At 37.8% G+C, this 25,810-nt stretch overlaps 3 protein-coding genes across 8 annotated transcripts in view; 2 read left to right on the top strand and 1 right to left on the bottom strand.

Annotated features, from left to right (window-relative positions):
- The first annotated feature begins 395 nt into the window (after positions 1 to 395).
- Positions 396 to 11,070, top strand: LOC111866381 (zinc finger protein 1 homolog). 4 transcript variants are annotated; one of them, XR_004513205.1, is made up of 3 exons: positions 396 to 1,871; positions 4,281 to 5,893; positions 8,269 to 11,070. XR_004513205.1 is itself a non-coding variant. In XM_033752231.1 (2 exons), the coding sequence occupies exons 1-2, from the start codon at positions 1,683 to 1,685 to the stop codon at positions 5,823 to 5,825; spliced, it is 1,734 nt and encodes a 577-aa protein (XP_033608122.1). In that variant the 5' UTR covers positions 396 to 1,682; the 3' UTR covers positions 5,826 to 7,589. The 4 variants fall into 4 exon arrangements, 2 of the variants coding, with proteins under 2 accessions (XP_033608122.1, XP_033608124.1); XR_004513206.1 differs by lacking the exon at positions 8,269 to 11,070 and adding an exon at positions 7,015 to 7,589; XM_033752231.1 differs by lacking the exon at positions 8,269 to 11,070 and having other exon boundaries at positions 4,281 to 7,589.
- LOC111866382 (protein catecholamines up) lies at positions 10,894 to 21,169 on the bottom strand. 2 transcript variants are annotated; one of them, XM_023855273.2, is made up of 4 exons: positions 20,563 to 21,169; positions 16,992 to 17,194; positions 13,894 to 13,963; positions 10,894 to 11,632 (listed from the first exon to the last, which is right to left on the bottom strand). In XM_023855273.2, the coding sequence occupies exons 1-4, from the start codon at positions 20,582 to 20,584 to the stop codon at positions 11,457 to 11,459; spliced, it is 471 nt and encodes a 156-aa protein (XP_023711041.1). In that variant the 5' UTR covers positions 20,585 to 21,169; the 3' UTR covers positions 10,894 to 11,456. The 2 variants fall into 2 exon arrangements, with proteins under 2 accessions (XP_023711041.1, XP_023711039.1); XM_023855271.2 differs by having other exon boundaries at positions 19,759 to 21,167.
- Positions 21,170 to 21,346: 177 nt separating this feature from the next.
- The window catches only part of LOC111866388 (kinesin-like protein KIF14), a 105,443-nt gene continuing 100,979 nt past the window's right edge, over positions 21,347 to 25,810 (top strand). Inside the window, exon 1 of one of the 2 annotated variants that reach the window (XM_033752230.1) lies at positions 21,347 to 21,455. The gene's annotated coding sequence lies outside the window, so the exon portion shown is untranslated. Of the gene's footprint in view, positions 21,790 to 25,810 lie in introns of both variants that reach the window. The other variant, XM_023855288.2, reaches the window with a different exon arrangement.

Raw genomic sequence — 25,810 nt, 5'->3', positions numbered from 1 at the left:
ACGTCCAGAGAAGTGGCGCACGAATGACTGGGTACTCCACCATGACAACGCACGACCGCATATGGCTTGCATTGTGCAGGAATTTTTGGCTAAAAACAAGATGGCAGTTGTTCCCTACCCACCATACTCGCCAGACTTAGCTCCATGCGACTTCTTTCTCTTCCCCAAGATGAAAATCAAGTTGAAGGGGTGAAGATTTGATACAGTTGAGGAAATTCCAACGGAAACACAGACGGTACTGAACACCCTAACAAAGAAAGACTTCCAGGATGCATTTGATAAGTGAAATGCTGGGATCGGTGTATGCGCTCCCAAGGGGACTACTTTGAAGGTGATGGTGCAGAATAAGATCTAGGTAAGATGTAATAGTTTTTATTAATATATTTCGAGAAATTTTGGATTGCACCACGTATCTTATATTAATATATAGTAATTGACTTGTTCTCTATTCGGAGGTTGTTTCTCCAAATATGGATTCTTGGAACAAATAAATTGATTGATTGAAGTAGGTAGCACTCCTGCTCTGTGGGAGGTCTCTGGTCCAAATCTGAACACAGAAACCAACTAGTCTGAAGTAAGCTTTTTTTGTGGTTTTTGTATGTTCCACAGGCAAATTCCGGGATTTTACTTTGATTAGGCCATGACCACTTCCAGATCTTTTCCAAATTTACCCATTTCCACACACTGTAGCCAGAGATACTGATACTATCGTAAATTACAGCACAAAAAAATTGCAAGCTTTGGCATCTTAAATACAATGATGTCATGTTTCAGATGAGCACATTCAAAATGGTGAGGGAAATCATTTACATTTGAATATATGTACATAAAAATCTACACAGAATGGTTAGAATTCCTTTGCATTTTGGAGGTCCCAGGGGCTTGAGGGCCAGTTACAGGGATAGCTTTACTTTTTTAGGTTCAAATGTTTGCCAGGACATGGCCTATCCTAATGATCCTATGAATGTATAAGGGGTGGGCCTTCTTGTCCCTTGCACTGCAACCACGGTGATCTAGTGATCCTAACATTATTTTTCATCTTTCTCGCATACTCCAGGACACATGGTTGGATACATGAAATTAGGCCACTATTTGCTATTGGAAGCTATATAATTACGCCTACCGAAATCATCGTTATCTAAACCATGTGGGATTTGAGGTTCTCATAACGAGTTCTGTCATCATGTGGTTTATAGCGCCGTGAAGTCCGCATATGAACCGACGTTGCGGAGGAACAATACCACCATCTTCAGGGTCGAAAATCAGCTGAGCAAGAAACCAGCCAGCACAGGTGATTTCTTGCTCGGCTGATTTTCGACCCTGAAGATGGAGGTGATACGTTCCTCCGAAACGTCGGTTCATATGCGGACTACACGGCGCTGTAAACCTCAAGATGACAATATTCATAAATACATCATCACAATGTACGTAATGAGCGTAATGAGGGTTGTATTCGCAATGCAATACAAGAAACCTTACGAAAACAATTCTTTTTCCCACTGTAAATTGGATACCCTGATACCAAATTCGGCTGTCATTTGTTTGGTTTTTTATGTTGTTGACATTTGTTGCCGTAATATTTGCGCGAATGCGAAGTAGAGAAAATATTAATATTTAGTTTCTTCTTCTCTAACGCGGAATGATGCAAAATGTCGATGTTACCCAAGGCGTCTTAGTATTTAATGTTGTGCATTTTTAATTTTATTATGGAAGAAGAACGTGAACATAATGCACTAGAATCGGAGGCGCAAACTCAAAGCGGGGTTACGATGAAAGTTAACGAGTCTCAGCATGGAAAAATGTCGCAGTTTCGTTCAGTACAAGTAGACACGGAAGGCAGTACGGCTAAGAATGATTATTCCGCAAATGAGGTAGTAAGATACGCAGTAATTCAATTTGGTGCACCAAGATACGTTATGTTACTATATTTCATAATAGTAGTATTGTTTCGATAGTATTGTTTCTGCCTTAAAGGTTATGGAAGTAATAGCACATTGGTTTCTCACATTTTGCCATATGTAGTCTGTGCATAGAGTAAACAGCACTGAAGCATTCTTTACCTGAGTTAATACTGGGGCAAGGAGGTGGAAACTTTTAAGAGTTTGGGCCATGTATAATTTTTTCCAGTGTGTTATGTTTACATATATTTGCTAGCATCATTTAACAGTCTTCAGGCTTCCTCATTTGGTATTCTACAACCTCTCTTCCTTTTAATTTTTGTGCCATTCCAATTGTTACTTGCACTCAGATCACATATACCATATTACTTTGAATATGAGATGCACATTTTTCATTTTTTTTTCTCATTGAAAATTGAGGTGAGTCTTAAATTCAAAGAATTACTCATCAGTTTGTAAAGTGTCTGTGGAGTAGCCTGGCAAGAACCTAATGTAAACACATTCAGAGTGAGTTATCAAGTCACATCATTAACTGTGAGTCAACCCACAACTTTCAGTTCAGTCATTGCCTGACATTATTATCATTCAGGTGTGTTCAGTTTCTGTCAGTTTTTACCCATGGAAAATCGTTTTACTTGTGATGCTGCATTCAAAAGAAAAGTTACTCTGTGTGCTGAAAAGAAAGGTAATTGTGCATCTGGTAGAAAGTATACAGTAAGTGAGGCACATGTATGTCATTGACAAAGTATAAAAACAAAACTGTTTTCATGTCTGACAAATAATCTTTTTCTGGAACAAGGAAAGGGAGAAATACTGAGATTGTTACCTCTGTTTTAGAGTATTTCAAAGATTTATGAAATAAAGGATTACCTGTAACTAGGGAAGCCTTAATGTCAAGAGCAAAGTAATATGCTAGAAACAGTAATATACCATTCAAGACCAGTTGTGAATGGTGCTGAACGTTTATGAAGAGAGAAAGCTCATCATTTCAGCATAGGACAAAAATTAGACAAAAACTTCCTTTGGGATTTGAAACTAAATTGATTGAATTTGAGCATTTTGTTATTGGACTATGCCAAAGGAATAAGTATTCTTTAAGTCAAATTGGCAGTGCAGGCGAAACTGCAGTTTTTTCCAGCATGCCTCACAATTATGCTGTAAATTATAAAGGGGGGAAAACAAGAGGCAATGAAAACCACCTGGCTACAAAAAGTTGCGTTACTGTCAAGCTGTGTATAACCACAAATGGCAATAAATTACCACCATCGTAATATTAAACAAACACATTGGCAAAAAAAAATTTTGCAAAGCTGTAATAGTTTGGGCCCAAAAAAAAAAGTGCACAAATGACATTGGAGTTAATGGAAGACTGGCTTGGATGTGTATGAGAACGTGAACCTGATGCATTATCAAAGTCACAGAGTATGCTTGCAATGGATCCATTTCGTAGCCATCTGTCGAATAGAACCAGAAATAGGTTAAGGAACAAAAACAGTGATCTAGTGATAATTCCTAGTAGCATGACAAGTCAATTAAACTATTCAAGCATCTTGTCCATAAACACTATGATGCCTGGCTGAATAAAGTCAACCATATATTGACACCTAATGGCAAAATAAAAAGAGCATCAGTGTTAGTAATAGTGGAGTGGATATCAAAAGCTTGGAAGGAAGTGCCAGTCAGTATTATTCCAAGGTCGTTTTAAAGTGTGGTTTGTGTAACATAGAAGATGGAATGCAAGATTACATTCTTTTGGATGGCAGTGAACAAAGTGGCGAGGGTGCATCTTCAGAAAATGAAAAGTGTGACTGAAGGATCATTGGATGAACTTTCTGATTAAATAAAAACAGGGCAGGAATGTGCATGTAGTGACAATTTTAAATTTCCATTTCATTCTAGTATATTTTCGATTACTTTTTACTTTAAATGTGTTATAAATATTTTGTTACTTTAATTGATGTATTTTAAATAAACTCATTGAAATAAATACACCTAATTTTTTTTTCTAAAAGTCTCATTTAAAAATTGTCAGCATCTTGAATTCGAAGTAGTACGGTATTTCATGGTAAAATATCTTCTTTCAGTGAGACTTATTCCAGGAGCATGGTGTTATTAAAGTGTTGTTTCTTTATTGGTCAGGTTCACCTTCTGACATGGAATAACAGTAAGTTAAGCACATGGGAGATATATTGCTATCTCATCATTTTTCTGTTGTGCAGCAGCATGAAAATAAAGTAACTGTAAGATGTTTCAAGAATAACTTTGGTAACTGTAAGTCATCTTAAGGGTTCCTTTTGAAGATGTCTCTCTCATCCTGTAGCTCTTCAATTTCTGGCCAAATTTGTGAAGAGCTGATGATATATATGCAATTCCTTTTTTCAGGCAATATCCTGTCATTGCTTGATCTGTAATGTTGCTGTGTGTGACATCGCTGAATCTTCACACAATGTATTTGGTCAGCTTAAAACATCTGATTCATCAAGAGTCTCAGTATTTGAGAAGGTGGGTCAGGTACTAAACAGAAATCTTCATAGCATCAATCTTCATAGTGAGGTGGTTTGTGGTCGATGTTTTAATCTTTTAATAGAATATGAGGAGACAAAATGCAAACTGCAGACAATACGTCTGGATCTGCTAACAAAGTTTGAGACTACAGCAAACAAACATCAGACAGCTGTAACAGAAGTGTCACGGAAACCAGCAGAGTTGGAGGATAATAGTCATAAAAGTGATGACAACCAAACTGTTGAATGTAGTGACATGACATTGTTAGTTATAACAGATGAAGGTAAAGTTGTTGATAGAAATGGAAAGGAGAAAGACACACGAGTGAAAAGTAGAAGAGTTAGAACTAAAAGAAATGCAAGCCTTACAAGTGTTGGCAAACCAAAACCATATGTATGTACAGTGTGTGGTAAAGGTTTTCGTGCATTCAGCCACAGAGTGGAACATATGTTAATCCACCTTGGTGAAAAACCATGGAGTTGCGGGGAATGTAAGAAAGCATTTCGTACAAAAAGTGCATTGAGAGTGCACTGCACAAAGCATTCTGGAGATCGGCCTTACACCTGTCAGCAGTGTGGGAAATCATTTCTTGACCGATATTATTTTGAGGAACACTGCCGTATCCATTCAGGAGAAAGACCATTTGTTTGTACTTACTGTCAGCGGCCATTTGCAAGGAAAAAGGACCTTGCTATTCACACAAAGAATCATACAGGTGACAAGCCCCACAAATGTACATTTTGCTCCAAGACGTTTGCTGTCAAGTCACGTCTTGATAGACATAGTCGTATACACTCTGGGGAAAAGCCCCATCATTGTGAATATTGTGATAAGTCATTTGCTCGGCGTGATGACTACAAAGTACACGTGCGTCTGCACACTGGGGAACGTCCATTCCATTGTGCAGTGTGTAGCAGAACATTCACCAACCAATCAAACTGTTTGGTGCATGTACGGATACACGAAGGTTCCAAACAGCAGTACTCATGTCCACTGTGTAACCAGACCTTTGATCGGCGTAGCAAGGTTGATAGACACATAACCGTTCATCACAGTAATGTATCAAATAAGCAAGCATCAGAAATCAATGCAGAAGGTCCAATAGTACCATCTGCAATTCAAGTCTTGGATGCCCAAATCCAAAATCTGGCTCCTCTTTCACTTCAACATTTGGGCCAAGTCCAAGTTGAGTCAGTGGACACTCCAGCTTTATCTCACCCAGATAGTGTCAACGAAACTATTTCACAGTCCTTGCTTCATACAGAAACCTTGCAGAATCTGACTGTTACAGATCTTCACACTCTCCAGACATTACCAGTAACTCAGGTAGCACAGCTGGAATGGAGTGATGGTACAACAGCTGGTACAACCACAACTTATGTTAACATTGCACCAGGAACTTACGTTAACATTGTAAATTGACTGTAGTAAAAAATAGTCTCCAAGTGAGAGGACGGGAATATATGCACTTCAGTGGAGATAAACTTGTAGTAGGTATAAATGAACAGCTTCTGGAATATATTCATGTTACACTATCCTAAGAATTTTCTGTTTGCTTTGAGTGAAGCGGGTTTCATGTGGTCCAACCCTGCTGTTCATCAGGACAGTATGGTTGCTTAGATTTTACTTTATCTTAACAGTTTTTAAATTTTCTCCCAACTTGCTTTTATATTTTTATACCCACATTTTTCTGCCAGATTAGTGTTCACATTTATCTTACATTCATAGTTCCATTCTACATTGTGCAGATCAGGACATTTGGCAGCTGTTACTTGTGGGTAACGAATTACATATATAAGAACACACAATCTGTACAGGGCTGATAGTAATGATCTTTAGGTTCAGTGTAGCAGGTGTATAATATTGCTGATAACACAATGCAATTTTATGTCATAGCTCTGTTACTGGAATTTTACGTTATCACCTTAATACTACCTCCCTTTCAAATATAGTATTTACAAAGGTGTATATCCACATTTGAGGTCTGTGCCTGTATGTCATATATGATATTTGTATCATGTGTTGTCTCAGAAATGAAGTCACTATTAGCATGTAGTGTAGCATGTAGCATGAAGTGTAGCATATGCAACAGGCATGTCAATGTGAGTAACAGCTAATCTGTGGAATTGGAAAGAGGACAAGTTAGGGGATAGGTTCCATCTTGTTCTCACTCACTTCCATTTAACCCCCAATCTGTACAAAGATATTTGCAGTGGAGGGAAATAACAGAGAAGAACAACAGACATAGTTGTGACAGGACACAATGAGTATGTGTTAAAATGAGAAAAATAACATACATAAGATCATGCATAGACACAGTATGCTGATATGGTTACAGTCAGAAATATTGAAATTACTGGTTTAGTTTCAGGCTTAAAAAATAAATAAAATGATGGGGCTAAGGCTAGTGAAAAGATATATGAGGGGAAGTCAATAATTATCTGCAATGCAGTTGTATTTGTGTTTCTGTTGGCAGCACTGTCATTTTGCGCAGCATCGCCATACCTGGTTTCCTTGTCATTATTTCTGCACAGGTTTGATGTTGCTAGGTCAGTTCCATCGTCGCTGCCTTGCCGTTAATCATGGCTGCTCTGCTTTCTGTTTGCACCAGAGAAGAGCAACGTTCAGTGATCCGGTTTTTGTGGTCAGAAGGTGTATCAGGGGCCGCAATCCATCAAAAACTTTCAGCACAATAGGGGCAACAGTGTTTTGCCGCAACGGAGTGTGTACGAATGGATTGAAAAATTAAAAAATGGTCGCACAAGTGTTACGCATGAGGAAGGAGCCGGATGAACATCCACGGCCACAAATAAGGACAACATTGAGCGTGCACGTGACATGGTTCTGTTAGGCAAACAAGTGACTATTGATGAAGTGGCAAATCGTCTGCAAATTAGTCATGGTTCTGCCTACGAAATCATCCACAACAGACTTGGGTTTCATAAAGTCTGTGCAAGGTGGGTCCCAAAACAACTCACAGTGTTGCATAAACAAACGTGCTTGGACATCTGCCAACAACATTTGGATCGCTAGGGTAACGAACGTGATGTCTTCTTAGACAGAATCATCACTGATGACAAAACATGGATCCATCATTGCGAGCCGGAGAGTAAACGGCAGAGTATGGAATGGAAACACCCACAATCGCCCAGCAAGAAAAAGTTCAAAAGCCAACCATCTGCAGGAAAACTGATGCTTACAGTGTTTTGGGACTCACAAGGCCCAGTACTGGAACATTATCAGGAGAGGGGCACAACAATAAACAATACTCGTTACAGTGAGATGCTTACGGACAGGCTAAAGCCTGCAATTCGAAGCAAACGCCGAGGACTACTGTCGAAAGGTGTTGTGGTGTTGCATGACAATGCCCATCCACATACTGCTGAAATCCTCCGGAAACTCAAGTTTGATGTACTGGCTCATCCTCCGTATAGTCCTGATCTCGCCCCTTCTGACTACCACTTGTTTGGTCCACTCAAAGAGGCATTAAGGGGCCGTCGATTCACCTTGGACCAAGAAGTGAAGGAAGCGGTGCATGCGTGGCTCACTGCTCAGCCGAAAACCTTTTCTGAGGGCATCAGGAAGCTTGTGCAACGATGGACCAAGTGTGTTGGAAAGCAAGGGGACTATGTTGAAAAATGATGTTAATGTAAGTTTTCTATTTGTATTGAAATAAAATTTATAGCTACATTGCGGATAATTATTGACTTACCTACGTTTATGAAATATATATATATATGAATAACAAAAGCTACATGCTTTAGGCAAAACTGGGAAACTGATTGACTAATTAAATTAACAAAGAACACTGCAAGTGTTTAGAATCGTGGACTCAGTGCACTGTGATAACACATGTTGCCTGCAGTGATGTAACAGCAGAGGACCTGCGTTAGGCAACCATTCCCCATGGTGATGTAACAGCAAAGGAGCTGCTGCTGCTGCTAGGTAACGGGCCAGTAAACACTCCCCCCCCACCGTGATTTAATAGTGGACGCTGTGTTGTGCCACGACAGCCGTGGAAGCTGCCAGCCAGTGTACAGTGGTGCGCCGACAGAAGACAGTGTGTGTTGTGCCGAGACAGAGAGCCGTGGAAGCCGCTAGCCAGTGTACAGTGGTGTGCTGACACAAGACAGTGGAAGCCGCGTGGAGAACAGAACAGTTCTACAGTATAGTGAGAGTTGTTAATGCAAAAGGAGAGACTGTGAAACGACTTGTTCAACATTTTGTGTTATAGTTACTTGAATTGTAGTTACGGCATTGACTAATAAAGTGACGATGCAAGAATATGCCCCTCGAGGTCTTGTTCCATGACATTTTTTTGGTGCCAAAACCCAGGAGAGGGATACATACGATACATTTAGACTCCAAGACTTCAAGGGAAAGGAGAAGACTGATGCCAATGGTCGCTGATTTTAACTTCGATCTGTCGATATTCATGACTTCTGACTTTCAACAGACCCCATACAGATGATCAATTAGCTTGTGAGATTGTACTTGGAGATACCCTCACAACTCGACATGGTGGACAGCGAACTTGGAAGACTAAAGAGGAAGCACTCCATGGCAAGGGCAAAAGTGACAAGGTTCAGTACCCTTATAATGGAATTCACTGCCAGCACCCCACTTGTGGATCATGAGTACTACTGAGACTGTCTACGGAAGACCCTGGATCAACTACTTTCATTGTATAACGATATACAGGATCCTTTAAATGACAATGAATACTCGATTGATGTGGAGGTGGCTGAAGACTACATCGCTGTATGCGAGCAGGCACTTTTGAAAGCCAAATGAGAGATTGAGAAGAGGCCCGTCTCGACAGGAGAGAAGCCTAACTGTAAAAGAAAGACGGAGTGGATGCAGCTCCTTGAGAAACTAAAGGCCAAAGAAGAAATGCTGGCAAAATTGGACGCCGATAGGAAGGCCTGTCGAGAAGAGATGGTAGCCAGCCTAAAAGAGGTGGCCACCAGCCAGGGGAAATGGAGGCCAAAAACAGACGAAGAGACGATGGCCTGCTGAGACATGATGGAGGTGCACCCAGAAGAGGAGAAACTGACCTCAGTGGACAGGAAACATAAGGCGGCACAACAAAAAAAGGTCCCCATAGAAGATGCCAGTCAAAGGACCCAGAGAGTAGGGCTGCTCAAGAAGAATTTAGACGTACGATAAAGGAACAAAGGATCGATGCAGCAAGTGGCCGCTATCCAGGAGGAAGAGGACAACCATGGACGGCATCCGGAAGTGGAGCCTGGGAGAGTGAGCACTTCTGGGAAGCGGAGAAACACTAAGGAAAATCTTATACGACAGCTGCGGTCCGAAAAACACGAAACAAATGCCCAAGGCTTCCAGCAGGATGCAGAGAATCATGGACTGGACCTTGTGGAGGGGTCGACCTCCAAGAAGGAAAAAGGGACTGCAAACAGAGTAGGAACTGGTAATATAGAAGCACTGGCCTCCCCAGCTAGAATGAGTGAAAGAGAGGGTGAGAAAGAGAGTGAATGAGCAGTTGTAGAACGGAAGAAAAGAAACACAAGACACACCTGGAACATTTCATGGACATGACAATGAACACAACGAGAATGAGTCGTCCAGTGTAGCTGGTCATTCCTTTGTACTGATCAGGGTGGGGAGGATGTTGAGAATCGTGGACTCAGCGTGATGTGATAACACACCTGTTGCCAGTAATGTTGCCCACGGTGATGTAACAGCATAGGAGCCGCTGCCTTTGCTAGGTAACAGGCCAGTAAACACTCCACCCCCCTGCTGTGACATAACAGCGGACACTGCTGCTACTAGGGGCAACAGGGAACAGTATAGTATAAGAAGCCAGCTGAGCAGTGTGCGCCGACAGAAGACAGTGTGTGTTGTGCCGAGACAGAGAGCCGTGGAAGCTGCCAGTCAGTGTACAATGGTGCGTCGACAGAAGACAGTGGAAGCCGCGCAAAGAGCAGAACAGTTCTACAGTATAGTGACAACCCTTGATGTCTTGTTCCATGACAGCAAGCAAGTACAGCTGAGAAGTCAAAAGAAAGCTTAGAATACATCACCCAAATATGAACAGAAAACAGTTTCCACCATCTGGACATACAAACACATATTTGAACCAGCTGCTACGGCTGACTTGGTGCTGCTCTACTCCAGTCTGAATCACAATACTGGCCAGATTTAGTGCAAGCACACATGTAGAAGTCAACAACTGCTAGTGTCACACTTCTGTATCACAAACCTCTTTACCCTATATATGCCTATGCCACAATGCTGGCCCTTTTGCTTTTGTTACACTTTGGTTTCCTGTGTTCAGGGAATGTTAAATATATTGAATAAACCTAATTTGACAGATTTTTACAAGTTTTGATTTAAGTATAAAAAGTGAAGGCCATCATCTGTAGCTGGAGCACGGTAAAGAAACTACAATCTTCATGGAAGTAGTATCCATAAACCAAAGCTTTCATGTGGAAGAAAAGGACTGTATGATTACAATCATCACATATATCTCAGGATATTTTTATTTACAGTGACTACCAAAACTCATATGAAGTGTAGATGGGTCAATGGACTGATTACACACAACTGCATGGAACTCTTCATGTCCACCACTGTGACAACCTCAAATTATACATAACAGCTTCACATTATAAGCCCTTGAAACAATGACGTTCACAAATGCTTTGTCTAAACATTACACATGCACATATAGAAGATGAGACTGCTCTGTTGGTTTCCTAGTATGAAAACTCTGTGAATTGAATTCATGTCTACCAACCAAGCCTCTGATTTGTATTCCTTTTCTGAAGGTGGTATTGTGTTAAGAGTGTCAATGCTTTATATTCTGAGATACTGACAGTGTCATTAAATCATAAATGAAATTTATTAACACTGATATAACACTGAAATGTTTCAAATTATTAAACTCTGTTGGGTCTTCTATCAATGAACCATGCTAGAAAGTCCAGTCTATATACTATCTATCACAAAAATAAAGGAATATAATGTTAATATAAGTACTCTAATGATGGAATTTGAAGCATTTATTTTGTTCACTGTATACTTTGTTCATTCATAGTCTGCAATGAGCACCATCATGTATACACCAAACAACAAAGCTATAATTTCTTTAACAGACTGCCAAAGTTTGGTATCTGCTAACAGCTCAGGAATCACAGACACTGTTGCAATGTAGATAAATCCTCCTGCAGTGAAAGGTAGAATCCATGTGGTTGCTACTTCACCTGCAACAATCAGAACAACATTTAGCGTTCACCGTTCTCTGTCGCTGGAATTTATATTTAATCTCTGACTGTGAAGCTCTATCACAGAATTACCTGCAAAAATGCCAAGGATGATGGTCATAAGCTCGGTTGCACAGACAAACCTATAATACTTTCCTCAAATGACCTTCAAACAGCAAGGGGAATATATCTGTAAACATTGGTATGTCACACCTGATGCCATCTTTTGCAAATATTAATTAATTACCAGTGAGCTGTTCTCTTTGTCTGTGGAAGTTTTAATGCAAGTATCCTAAGTTGATCTGATCGGTTCATGACATGCAAAGGCAAGGGTTAAGGAATGTCAGGAAATGTGGATACTACAGGCAGTTAAGGAGTGAAAGAGGTATGGGTATCTTATAAAAGACGTTCCTGCTTTAATATCAATCTTACCTGTGCATGATGCACCCTGTTTTACAATGAAGTCTGGTGATGAATGATGCAGTGTACATATTACATTTTATTGGATGAAATGGTACTACTAAATTACATGTTAAGTGCAAGTTTGGTTTTTAAGTTTCCTTTTGGTTTAGTTTTGAGGGTCACAAATAACAGATACATGTGAGCAACATTTAAAGGAATAGGAATACCACCACCACCACATATTACAATTCATACAGCGTTACAAAAATTCACAATATCTAACAATTCTATAATTTTAATCCACAGCATTTGTATATATCAGAACAAGGGGTGAATTGGGGCATAATATGGATGCAATGTTGTCTTGGGGAAATCATGGGTGAGGAAGTAAACTGGCTGAAATACCTCACAACAGGTCTTATGTTGAAAATTTGGGTTCTCTGAAAATTGAATAACATTTCATCTGCTAGATGTAAACATACAAACATGCATAAACGTGGTTTTATGAGGCTACCAAACGGATACAAATGACTCAAAATTGGGTTGTGTGGTCATGACTGTTTCAGTTCCATAGTAATGGGAAGAGACATTTGAGTTACCAAACTTATGCATATAAACTTGAAAAAGTAAAGATATCCCTGAGCCTAATTAAACAGCATTATGCTTTGAAGAATATATGGGGAGTGGATCTCTGTGCACTCTTAAACTCGGCACTAGATGGAGGTGTATGGTCAGCTCAGCTTCACACCCCAGCAACTTTACCTCAGGGAAAGAGACTGTACATCATAACAACCAGATGGTAAACAATGTACAGTCCCAAATAACTAGGTAAAATGAACTCAAAACAAAAAAGTATTCAGCAAGCTGTAGTCAGTTTTGATAAATGATGCATCCATTAGTCTCTGTGAGAAGTATGGTACTATGAAATTATCACTGTCCTGGAAAGCCCAAGGAAAACCACAAAAGACCCAGTCAGTATGCACTAAAATTCTTAACTCTATTCATTCTGTCAATCACACTAGTAAACTAAATTATATAATAATAACTGTTAACACCATCCAGTGTGATTCAATTTATAGATATTTATTGCTTTTACGTGTTTTGGTCAGCTGACCTTATTAGGAAGGCATAAGATCAACATGCTCAGAAACTACTACTACAAATTTCATAATACATAGAAGTTTTTACATAAAAGTTATTTACAGTTATTTGGATTAAAATCTTATTAATGTTTAATATCCAAGATCTTGAACCGATATGATTTGTGTCCCTGTGCCTCTTCTGTTAAAATGGAATAATGAGGTGTTATTCAGAGTCCTTAGTGGTCCTTGTAGTGATGCCCACTTTTCTTTAGCTTGTTATCGTTCTGTATCATTGTGATGTCTAGTTGTTTCTAAGGCACTCTTTTTTTCTTGTGCAAAATGGAAACAACCAGACATCACAATGATACAGAACCATAACAAGCTAAAAAAGGGGGGAGCATCACTGCAAGGAATGCTGAGGACTCCAAACAACACCCCATAATTCTGTTTTTAACAGAAGAGGCACAGGGACACAAACCATGTTGGTTCAAGTTCTTAGATATTAAACATTAATAAGATTTTAATCCATATAATTGTAAATAACTTATATAAGCACTTATAAGTATGTATTATGAAATTTGTAATAGTAGTTTCTGAACATGTTGATCTTAATACTTTTGAAGATGGTCAGCTGACCAAAACACATAAAGGCAATAAATATCTATATACTGAATCACACTGAACAGTGTTAACAATTTACTAAAGCTCTACTGCTAAGCTATGGCTGCTCTCAAATTTATTGCCATAGTAGATTATGTGGTTTGTAATGCCACTCACCCTTCACCAGCAGAGACACGACTGTTCCCGCAAGAGCCCCTATTGCAGTGCTGAGTTGTAGAAAAATGGCCTGAAATGTTTAAAGACCACTGGCTAAAAATATGTATACAATTTCATGTTGATAACATTTAATGAACCCTGTTACTGTTATGAAACACTGTTCATTGTATGGTCAGGTTTTTTTTTTTAATATGTTACATTATGTGTGGTATATTCCCTCTCCAATAAGCGATGAACAAACATTTTCCTTCTCAAGCTCTTTTTTCGGTAATTGCAACTTTTTAAGTAACCTGACAAGACATTTCCCAGTTGTAGATGATGTTCAAGCTGCAACCAGCACTGTAAGGGTGTAATAATACATTCTTACCCATGTTTTATGATCAGTGGATGGGCAACACAGAAATCTGAGTTGTATGATGTGGAAGAGTACATATTATTTATCACTTTTATGATCTAGATTTACTTCACTAGTTGTGTACACGGTTGCTTTGTGTGAATGACAAAGTCTGTGGTATATTCTGATAGGAATGATGGACTTCAACACAGGTGGTGTGTATGAAAGAAAGTGACTGTGGCACTTTTGCAGAACATCTTCAGGGAAGTTACCATTGTGACATATTTATGAGTTTTCCCAGTCAAATACTATGATCAAATTACACAGAGTTCATCTATGACTGTCAACTGGTACAACACTGATCAGGAGTGAACATCCATGTTAAATTGGTGGTCTCTGGCATGTTGTGGAAACAGATGAAATCAAAGCAAGATTTGAGATTCTCACAGTGGTTACTATGAAGCATATTATCTTCAGGGATGTCACACTGTGTATGTAGTCGGGTAGAAGTTTACCTGATGGGATATCCCAGAAGCTCAGAGATATTCCACCACTTCCTAGTCTAATAATTTTTCTACAGTACAAATATTAAAATATTTACCTGAACAGACCATGTACTTACAGCCAACCATAATAATGGCCGGTCTGAAATGAATTTGAAGCTGAACAGACAATTTAATGCATAAATGCCTGATCTCTTTCAGTACAATAACATTACAGTAAATAAAATTCTGCTCTATGGGCCCTCTCACCTCAGAATTTGCGTAAGAAACTTGTCAAGCATAGGCTGAATCTTATGACTGTCTTACATTCAATAGACAGAGTTACATATGTATACTAGACTTTCAATTATCCACATGCAAATTAACTGCAGAACTTTCAGTTCTTAGTTACTGGGTGTAGCTTACTACAATGACTAAAATGCTGCCCTTTATATCAATTTCAGCAATATGCATCAGTGATGTTTTGTAATGATTTACAGTGGAATTGCTGTTGCAACTTTTGATTTCAAGGGGCATCTTATCACTGAAGAAGGGATACTTTCTTTTATTGGAAAGATATGTATGTCACTTTGACCAGTAGTATAACCAATAGACAGTACTGGCTACAGTTCATTATAGATTTTAACTTCAGACAGAATTTGCAAGATATATTTATCAAAATATGACATGACCCTGAAAGCCCTATTTTCAAATTTTAAATTTATGGGGGTGGGGGAACATTTTTAGCAATTTCAGAATTGTCAAGGTTTTCCACTCCACTAAGGTTGTATATCTTTGTATCATCCTTATTTGAACTCTTGAAATGTTCTTGTGTAACTGGCACATTTTAATTGTTTTAATTTCCTCCAGTGACTGACAAATTTTCATCCTGCAGAGTAATTGTTGGCTCCTTCCACATGCTTCAAAGCCCTTAAGTTAAAGTTTGTATCACAGCTGCAAAGCACACCTTTCAGCATCTGTGACACTGCAAAACCTCTATTTTAACATCACCATCCATGACTTATACCATGGAAGCCTAATTTTCTGCTCTCACATAAATTAATGTAGAGGTAATATGTGCATACACTAAAGCTTCAATGTTCCAACTAGTAAGTAAGTAAAGCTATCCCTGTACCTGGCCGTGAAGGCCCATAGGGTTGTGAGACGTTGAGGGTTCCACATTATCTAGACAATCAGCTCAAAAATGGCGGTAAGGTTGTCAGCCTTATGTGCCGGCCGTGCTTTACTCCCCAGGAAAGTTATTTAATTAATTCCTGGTACTAATTTCTGTTAGAGGCTGAGTAAACCCCAGGGCCTAGTGCAGCTGGAAGGATGATCTCATCGGGACTTGAACCTGCAACCTTCTGGCTTGTAGCAAGCCCCTCAACCAACTACGCTACCGTGTGCCCGTTCCAACTAGTGCTAGCACTATATACACTGCAGTGTTAGTTTCATGAGAGTTAACAGCATAGACACTTCTTTGACCTTTAACTGAAAAAGAGAGCACTATGAAATAGCCACATTACCCACCCAAAAAGCATCACATGCATAGTACTACTGGCAATGTAAAAACAAGAAGTCTAGCACAATATTTTCTATGTATGTCAATGTAAAACTGCTCATTTTTGAGGCAGCCACGTATGAAAAGATACTTGTCCAACATTCATGTCATCTCTAATCATCCAGCTCGACTTCTCCCCTCCATTATCGTGGATTGGTTGTGATTATATTTCTTATGGTTCGGTCATATTAACATTAAAGATCTGATGTCACTTCTGCTACGACTACACTATTAAAAAACACTGACTATGTTAGTATAGAACATTTAAAATTTGTGGTGGTTTCAACTCATTTCAGCCACTAGTAACTGAGGCCCATCCTGTTCCTCAACATTAGCTATTCAGAGTCTGTCTAGCTTTGTCCTTGCTGGTATTTATAAAATTTATTTTGCAAATAATCAAAACATTCAGTTGGTAGGAGATCCAGCCTCACTGTAAAGAACTTTCAGTTCCTTCACCCCTGGCAGGGGGATACAGGTCAAAAAGTTTGTATGATCACAACTACAGGATGCAAAATAGCACACAGTAAATAAGACAAGTCATTACTGAATGAGTGGTGAACTGAGCCAACAGAAGTCTACCCCAAACATTCTTTAAGGGGTTAATAACAGACTTATGATTTGTAATATTTTAGGATACTCTGATAGGAGTTGTTGCTGATAAATACAACAAAAGGAAAATGTAAAGTTTTCCACATAAAATGTGGTTTTTGCTTTAGTATACCTTCCTCCTGTTGCAGCCAGACTGGATCAGTATAGCAAAATCGCTGATTTCATGAGGCACCTCATGCAACAGAATAGTAATTGTTGTGATGATGCCAATATTTTGGGCAGCAAGATATGATGCACCAATAGCCAGACCATCAGTAAAGTTGTGGGTAAAGTCAGCAGCCAGATTCAGGTAACCAGACACTTTAATTTCATCGTCTGTGAAAAAAGGGAATAATAACAGTAACAGGATTCATTCATTCATTTCCTTTATTTTCCATATATCCATATAGGTAACAAACCTAGGATGGGGAAGTGGTCCCTTTGAAAATAGATATATCAAAATACATAGACAAAGTTACATGAGTCACATAATCAAAATCACTTACATTAATCGATTAACATAAATAATAATATAAAGTAAAAAAATGTAATAAGATTTTAATTAATAAACATAATTTACATACAACTTACTATAAAACTTGAATTAATACCATTTTATTTACATTGCCTATATTAACTGAATTAAATACATTACAAATTTACACACCTATGACCAATTATGTTGATAATATTCATTCATGGAATAAAAAGAATGATGATACAAAAATTTCTTCAATGCAGATTTAAAACTTCTCTCATCAGTAGCCAACATTTTTATTGTTTGAGGAAGATGATTTAAAAACTTTAATACCTGATATGGAAGCACATTTATTTTATTTTGTTAGGTTAACTGCAGGTAAATATAAATTATTGAGGGCTCTAGTTTTATATTTGTGAATCTCACTGTTAAAATTATATAAATGTTTATTATTAATTGTGTATAAAAGTAATGAATATATGTACTGGGAGTAGAATGTCATTATTTCCAAATTCTTAAAAATGTCCCTACAAGACTCTCTTCATCTGGAATGTGTTATAATTCTAATAACTTTCTTTTGCAATATAAAAACTTTGTTAACACAAGAAGAGCCACCCCATAACTTATGATAGAATGCATATGAGCAAACTAAATTAGCCTTAATGTATCTAAAGGGACAATATATTTTATATTTCTCAATGCATAACATGCAATGGAAATTTTATTAATAACATAATCAATATGCTGTTTCCACAAAAGAGTATAATCAATAATTAGTCCCAGAAATTTTGTCTCAGTCACATTTGTTAAATTTATCTGATCATAGTTAATTTGAGTATTACTATTATAATAATTCATACGTCGAAACCCGACATATTTTATAGTTGGAAACCAACTTGTAGTTTATAACGTACACCACAGAAATTTGTTTTCTTGATTTTTCATGTACTGGCTCTTGGGGTTCTAATAGATGTAGCAACACGTTCTGTTGCATTTTCAATTAGGAATTTTGAACTTCATCTTAATTTTCGCAGCCAACAAACTGTATCACTGTGTTGACAATCTCTTTGCCTTTATTGCAAATAGTAGTTACCAGTATTCACTATGAGACAATATTTATGATGAACTATATAAAACATCATACACACTGTACAAGTAAAACACTGAATGAAAAGGTGACCATAACTTAGCCTGCATACTTTCTGCATTTACAATGTAGCCAGATACTTTTCTTAACAACTCTTAGAATCATTTCCTGGCTGTTGCTCATCATGCATTGCTCAGCAATTATAAAGATTAAAAGTATGGAGAATAATATAAATAAAACCTGTGTGTGAGTGAGTTTTAAGACATGTCACGAATGATAGCCATATTCAGGCATATACAACCACTGATCCTAATGCACCTTGAAACATGCACACACAGGATGTTCATATTATTCTTCATACTTTTCATTTCAAAATTTTTGTATTACACATTACAGTTCATATACACATTTAACATATCAGGAAAAATTTTAGAACTGAACGATGATACTAAGATTAAAAATGGCTGTTCAGAAACTGCACAGTATGTAATAAATAGAAAATAATATGAAAAATATCTGGGTACTACCTAGTTACATTAATTAAAAAGGCAAAGTTTCTCCTGTGCTTGAAGATGTATGGGGAAGTGGAGTTAGAACTCCACCATCCTTGACTTTGGCACTAGATGGTGAGTGATCAGCTTCACGTTCTGGCCACTTTATCCCTAGGGAAAGAGCCCCAGTACCCACTGGATGGGAGGTTGCGTGAGCTCCAAAGCTGGTCTGAACACAGTGGAGAAGATAAAAAATCTCTTGCCCTGCTAGGAATCAAAGCCTGGCCGTCCAGTCTGTTGTTATATTGACTCAAATCTCACAGCTCCTGCATACTTACTTTACACACACATGTAACTTCACAATATACCTCAATATCACATACTGGGCTGATGTATATTTTACTGTGTCCTGCTAAATCCGAACTACTACCAAAACATACATTGTGATTATATTAATCCCGATAAGTAACCTAATATATTAGTTAACCTCCTGGCAAACTACATGATTTTATCCACTCAAAATACCCATATAAAATTAATTAAAAGGTGTAAAATTAAGTGTTCCATTCTTGCCAAAAGCATTTGGTACATTTTTCCCTCAATATAAAAACATTTTAGATATTGTCTGGTAGTTTCCCAATCATGAAATTTGTTAATGCCATCCAAATATGTGAACATCCTGCAGTTGTCAAAGTACAGCAGTGGGTTAATATAACAAGGCAGCTTTTACTGTATTAAAATCGTGAGAATTACAAGTCAGTGTGTCTATCTGCAGTTCCAAATGAAACAGATCCTGTTGTATGGTAAGTCCATAATTTAAATATTTTCTGATCCTACTACATACCTTGATTTGCTGCTGCTTTATCAGTGCCTTCTTTCTCTTTCTTTCTTCTATTACCATCATTTTCACTTTCAAGTTTGTTGCTAGATGAGCTTTCATTACTGTCAGAGTCAGTTTCCTTCCTGTCATGCTCATCATCTGATAGCAAACCATGCGACTGACCACTGTGTGAATGACTGTGACCACCTTTAACCAGTCTCACAAATTTCTCCACCATCAGAAATGCTATGATCCCAAAAAGAACCCAAAAACCAACGACCATATCATGTCCATGAGAGATACTCTCACCAGCCCCACCATGGGAGTGGGAATGTGTATGGGGGGAGGACTCATCAGATTCATGTGAATGGGCTACTAATGCATGGGGAATCAAATGAAGAAATGCATCACCCAATAAACTGCCAGATGCAAAACTAAGCAGGATTTTCAGCAGTGGCTCCTTTTCTTTAGTGTTGTCTAATGGTACTAGGAACAAAATAAAAAATGGAGCTGCACTGATAAGTACTGTAGAGCCAATTGCTTGAGTCCACAAAGTGAAAGTATCCTTAATTTCTTTTTCACCATTAGCATGCGCGTTTTTGGACTTCTGTAATGGAGCTTCGTAATTTATATTGGCTTCTCTGGAATATTTAAATGATGGTAATTCATGGTGCATATGGTCGTGTGTGTGTCCTCGGTGTTCGTCATGTTCGTGGTAATGTGAACGTCCGTGATCAGAGTGACTATGACTTTCACATAACAAAGGCAAATCTAAGAAAATCAATATGAATAGTATTCCTAGAAGAATAGTCCCGACAAATGACTTACAAGTGACAGGTTCTGCGGTCATTGCTCTTGACGGCGGAAAATTACAAATTGCATTCACATAAACTTAAGACACAATTCTACAACCACAGTTCATCATACCGACCGAACAATATATGTAGAACAGATTGTTCCTGTGTAATTGTTACGTTTCAAGATGCGCAGGACGGTACTAGCCGCTCTCTAACATGTAGCCCGGTTAGTATGCTGTCGTAGGCAATGTTATGTGATGTAGTACCGGGTTCTAGCATTGCACGAACTTGACGAACTAGACACGCATCAGCGTTTAGCACAGATGAAATTGATACGTGGAACAAACAATGTCGAGGCCCGTCAACACGGATTGTATGGTTACATTCGTACGTGATCCACAATAATGAGGTTTTTCATCGGTCATGAATTGAGGAATGTTTCAATTGTGGTGTGCGTTCTTTTTATAATTTAACGCAAAATTATAAATTTCAAATATTGTGTTGTTTACAAATCCGCCCTACTTGTATTTTAAACACTGTTTGCAAATTCTAGTCAATGCTATTGTAACCGAAGTAAATTCATGTGCTATTGACGCTGTTGATATTTGACTTGGCTGGTAGTGTTGGAATTTGGGCCTAAACTACGAACATAGGTGATGCAATATCATGAAGCATGCACTAGCGGCATCTAAGATCGGGGATCTGTACTTGACACTCAAATAATTCCAACTGTTCATGATAGATATGCTTCCGTCCCTCCAATCCAATCCTCTCTCCTTGCTCATTGACGCTCGTTGACGCTCTTTGAGCTCTCTCATATGCGCTCATATGGCTCATATGAACCAATCAGAACGATCGCAACATTACTCGATAATTCGAAAATTGTTTCGTTACCGGTAAAGAGTGATACGTGTCTGTTGGATGGTAAATACATTTGGATTTGGGTTAATTAATAATCCTTGCTTATGGTTATCAAACAGTTAAACCATGCTGTTAAACAGTCGCATCGATTTGGTACGGAAATGTGATTTGTACGAATTAAACCTGTTAATAATTCTACATTATTATTTCAAAATTGCACGTCGGAATATCTCAAGGCATATGTGAATATTATTAATAATTTATTATACACATTTCATACATAAAGTGTTTTGTTCTTACAAGTTCTGCACAGGTTGTATTGCAGACAGTTAATCAGAATTTTCCAGTACTTTTTTTAGTACTGAAAAAGTGGACTACATTCTTAAGTAAACAGCATGTAAGTAATGTATAAATTATCACTGTAATCAAAACATTTCCTTCTGAGATCACCAATAATGATGTTATGAGAAGAATGATCACCCATGTTTTTATTTGTAGTTACAAGATTCAGAAAAATGTTAAACGATTTTTTTTTTTCACATAAACTATAGAGGAATGAATGGACGTTTTGATGATCATGAGAATGTAAACGTGCAACATAGCTTGGCTGTCATTAAACTTTTATGATTTAAAAATGATTAAAGTGTAACAACAGACAAATCATAGATTGATGATTCTGGTACTGAAGTGAGTTTGTGGGTCTTCCTTGACCATATTTGGTATATACAAGGTGATTCAGAACCTTGTGGCTAAACTTAGCAGGTTGCTGGGGAGATAATGTGGAGCAGAAAATGTAGGTAATTCTTTGATTCATCACTGTTAGCAATTTATGATGAGTCACCGTTTTTTAAAAAATTATTTGACGTTCATGTATGCATTTGGTTGTGTACATTGAACATCTTTATTTATTTTAATAACAGTATATGAAAAGCAAACTGTCTGCAGTTCCAGCCCAAACTCCAAACTGAAACGGAAACACTAAACCTTTTTTTACAGGAAGAGCCTTGAGCAGCATGAGGACTCTCAGTTCCTATTTATATAGGTTGTGGGGATTATTTACTGTACCCCATGCAGAATTTGCCTCATCAATCCACAGCACCTGGCAGAAAATGTAGGTTCACCTACAGCAGAAGCTGTCCAAAGAATTGGAGGTGAAGGAAAATGTTTCCTGGCTTATCCCATATGCAAGTTATAAATGAAAAGGATTCATTTTCTTCTTGTGCAGCATATGTCAGTCTCCATCCTGAGATATGTCTGTTTAGTATGCAACCAGATGAGTTGTAGTTGATTGATTTGCATTTGCATCATCGGATTCTGCCTATTCGTTCTGCACATTATGTCTGCTGCAGCTAATATGTGGTGGCATGGAAGTGCCTATGTCCCTCATTCTGCAGTGTACCATTCCAAAAGAATATGTGCTGCATTGCCTCTTATGTGGATATTGATTCTGACATTCTCTTGATGAAGCTGTAGCATTCATTCATCCATATTTATTTTATCCTATAGCTCAAGATACACTGATGTATGATGTCCATCTACTTTTATATTATTACTGAAATACATAAATGATTATGGTATAAACTTGTAAGAAATATAGCTTATTCTGTTCATCTGCTTATCAATAGTCAAGATCTATTTAAGGGACTAGAGAGCTTCCAGGGCTTCCATGTGCATTTATATTTTCATTAATAAACTTCATTACAAATAACAGTACATTTTCAGATCAATGCAGATGTACACAGTGTTAACACAAGACACAAGCACTATCTCCATAAACCTCTCATACTTTCAGAAGAGTAGGTATTATGCTGGGATCAAAATATTCAATAATCTGCCTATCAAAAGTTTTATGAACGGAAAGCACATTCAAAATAATGCTAACAACAATTCTTAAAATACACACTCATTCTATTCTGTTGATGAAAACTTATTGTCTACAAAGTGACTCATCCATTTAAAGGTTGTGTCAATATCAAGTTGACAGCATTAATGTATATATGTGGATGTATTTTTTGAGTAGCCTCATGTGTAACCACTGTTTTTTCTTGGGCTTTCTTGTATGAAAACTTTGGTTGTATGTATGTATATATGTTTTTGTATTTATGTGACATATTCCACATCCTACAGTAATTTTGACTAACTTTGAATTCAGAGAATGCAATGAAATGTAATTTAATATTACAGAATTCTTCATTGAAATAATCTTCTGTTGAATAATAGAATCCCCTAATAAGGAAGTCCTTCAATTCCTTTTTGAGCTGGTGGTTGTTGTTGTTGTTTTTGCCTATTTGTTTTATGTTTTTAGGCAATTTGTTATAGAAGATACAACCTGTTGCTGATGGTTAACTGCTATGAAGTTCTAAATTATGTACATACCTATGATAGTCATTACTTCTTGTGTTATATGTATGCCCTTGTTTATTTACTGTGCAGTTACACTTTTCTTTCCCATATAAGATTGTTTCTTGAATGTATAGTTAGTATACTGTTAATATCTTTAGTTGCCTAAAGCTGGTTTGCATGATTGCAGTTGTTTTAACCCTGCTATATTTGTTACAGCCATTTTTAGGAGGGTAAATATATTTGTCTATTTAGTTCGGTCCCCATACAATGAGTCCATATGCTGGAAGGGGATAAATCAAACCATAATGCAGTGTTCTTCTTACATTCATATCAAGTATTTTAGATAGTCTGTTAATTATAAATAAGTTATGGCTAATTCTACTACCAGTTCTTTCAATATATACTTTCCAGCTCGGGTTAATGACAAGTATGACCTCAAGGGAAATAGTACTCTTTACATTAACTGTTTCCCTATTCTTTATTAGGATTCTTAATTCACTTTCCTGTCTGCATTGCTTCATCTGGAAGAGAGTGTAATGTGTTTTGGTTGGATTTGTAGATAAATTTTTGTTCCAAAATACAGTCAACTCTCAATTATCCGGGATAATGGTGGGGATGGAAATCACAATTAATCGAAAACCCGGTTAAGACAAATTTTATTAAAAGTAGTACTGTAATACTGTACCTTCATAATACTATAGGTCTACCTGTATTTAAATTTATTCAACCTCATTTTTATGTCATCTCATGGCCTAGTTAATACTTTTTTTACATTACACTGAAGTATGAATTAGTTATTTCAATCACAGTCTTCAACAACATCCAACACTTTTTACAAATATTCACACTTAACACTTAAAAAAATTTAATATTGTCATTTACTTTTTTTGCGGCATTTTCCTTTTTCTGTTGAATACTTAACACAAAACACTTCCTTTTACACCCTGACATTTTGCTAACACACTTGAAGATCGATACAAAGATACTAACTGGGGCGATGTATCTGCCCTTGAAACTTTCCACAAATCCTTGCATTCTTTCACCCCTACCCTAGAACATTGTGTTAGCATAACGGGACCAAAGAATGCAGAGCTCGGTTCACACTAGTGCGAAAATAGTGTTACAACTCGCCATGTGAAACAAAAGTGAATGAATATTAAACAACATATAAGCCTCAAAAAAGCCTCAGTAGCCCCGGTTAAGCCGCAAACCGGTTAATCCACTCCTGGATAATTGAGAGTTGACTGTATTTCTATACTAAGCCTGTATTTTCTGAGGTTTCTTGGAGTTCGTTCCTATATTCAGTATTGATGTGTCATTGGCATACTCCCTTATGTTAGGTATGGTGCATCATTTACATATAAAATGTAAAGTAATGGACCAAGAACAGAACATTGAGGAACTCAGTATCTAATGAATGAATGAATGTAGAAAGGGTGGGCCTTCTTGGCCCTTGCACTGCAACCACAGTGATATATTGTGCCTCCTCTTCTGATTATCCCCTCAACAATCCTGTGCTTTGAATGAAGCATAGGATTTTGTACATGGGGACGTCAAAATAGTCACTTGGTTCCATAAAGTACTGACCCAAGTGACGTAGTCTTAAATAAGCTAATGCCTCACATTCACACAGGACGTGTGTGGCTGTCTCATTTTCTATCTGACACCTCTCACAAGTGGGACTGTCACTTAGTCCCAGTTTGAACAGGTGTCCTTTGAGGTGACAGTGTCCTGTAAGTAGTCCTACCACCCATCGTAGCTGGTTCCTGTTGAGCTTCAACAGTTCCTTCGCTCTTTTAGCAGCAGGTCCTCGTATGAGTCCCTTTGCTTGCCCTGAGTCCAGTTAAGGATTCCCAGTATTCCTTGTGTTTCATGTTAGTCCAGTCCCTGATTGCCTGTTTGGCAACTCCTAGAGAGATGCCACAGGCTGGTTCAGGTCCTATGAACGGGTGTTTGGCTCCAATTTTAGCTAATTGGTCTGCAGCTTCATTTCCAGCAATACCCTCATGCCCTGGCACCCATATCAGTTGTACCCTGTTATGTTTTATTTATTTATTTATTTAACATCCATAACT

This window comes from Cryptotermes secundus, unplaced genomic scaffold (assembly GCF_002891405.2).
Source record: "Cryptotermes secundus unplaced genomic scaffold, Csec_1.0 scaffold41, whole genome shotgun sequence".
Classification (NCBI taxonomy): domain Eukaryota; kingdom Metazoa; phylum Arthropoda; class Insecta; order Blattodea; family Kalotermitidae; genus Cryptotermes; species Cryptotermes secundus.
Note: the sequence above shows the minus strand (reverse complement) of the source record. Positions and strands in the feature narration are given on the sequence as shown.

Bases quoted from the DNA above. Each gene is read 5' to 3' on its own strand.
- LOC111866382 (XM_023855271.2), bottom strand. From the start codon at position 20,584: ATGACCGCAGAACCTGTCACTTGTAAGTCATTTGTCGGGACTATTCTT. The intron at 17,195-19,758 runs GTATGTAGTAGG...CTTTTTTCACAG, and splicing joins TAAAGCAGCAGCAAATCAAG to ACGATGAAATTAAAGTGTCT. The intron at 13,964-16,991 runs GTATACTAAAGC...TAAACATTTCAG, and splicing joins CTGGCTGCAACAGGAGGAAG to GCCATTTTTCTACAACTCAG.
- LOC111866381 (XM_033752231.1), top strand. From the start codon at position 1,683: ATGTTGTGCATTTTTAATTTTATTATGGAAGAAGAACGTGAACATAAT. The intron at 1,872-4,280 runs GTAGTAAGATAC...TCCTTTTTTCAG, and splicing joins ATGATTATTCCGCAAATGAG to GCAATATCCTGTCATTGCTT.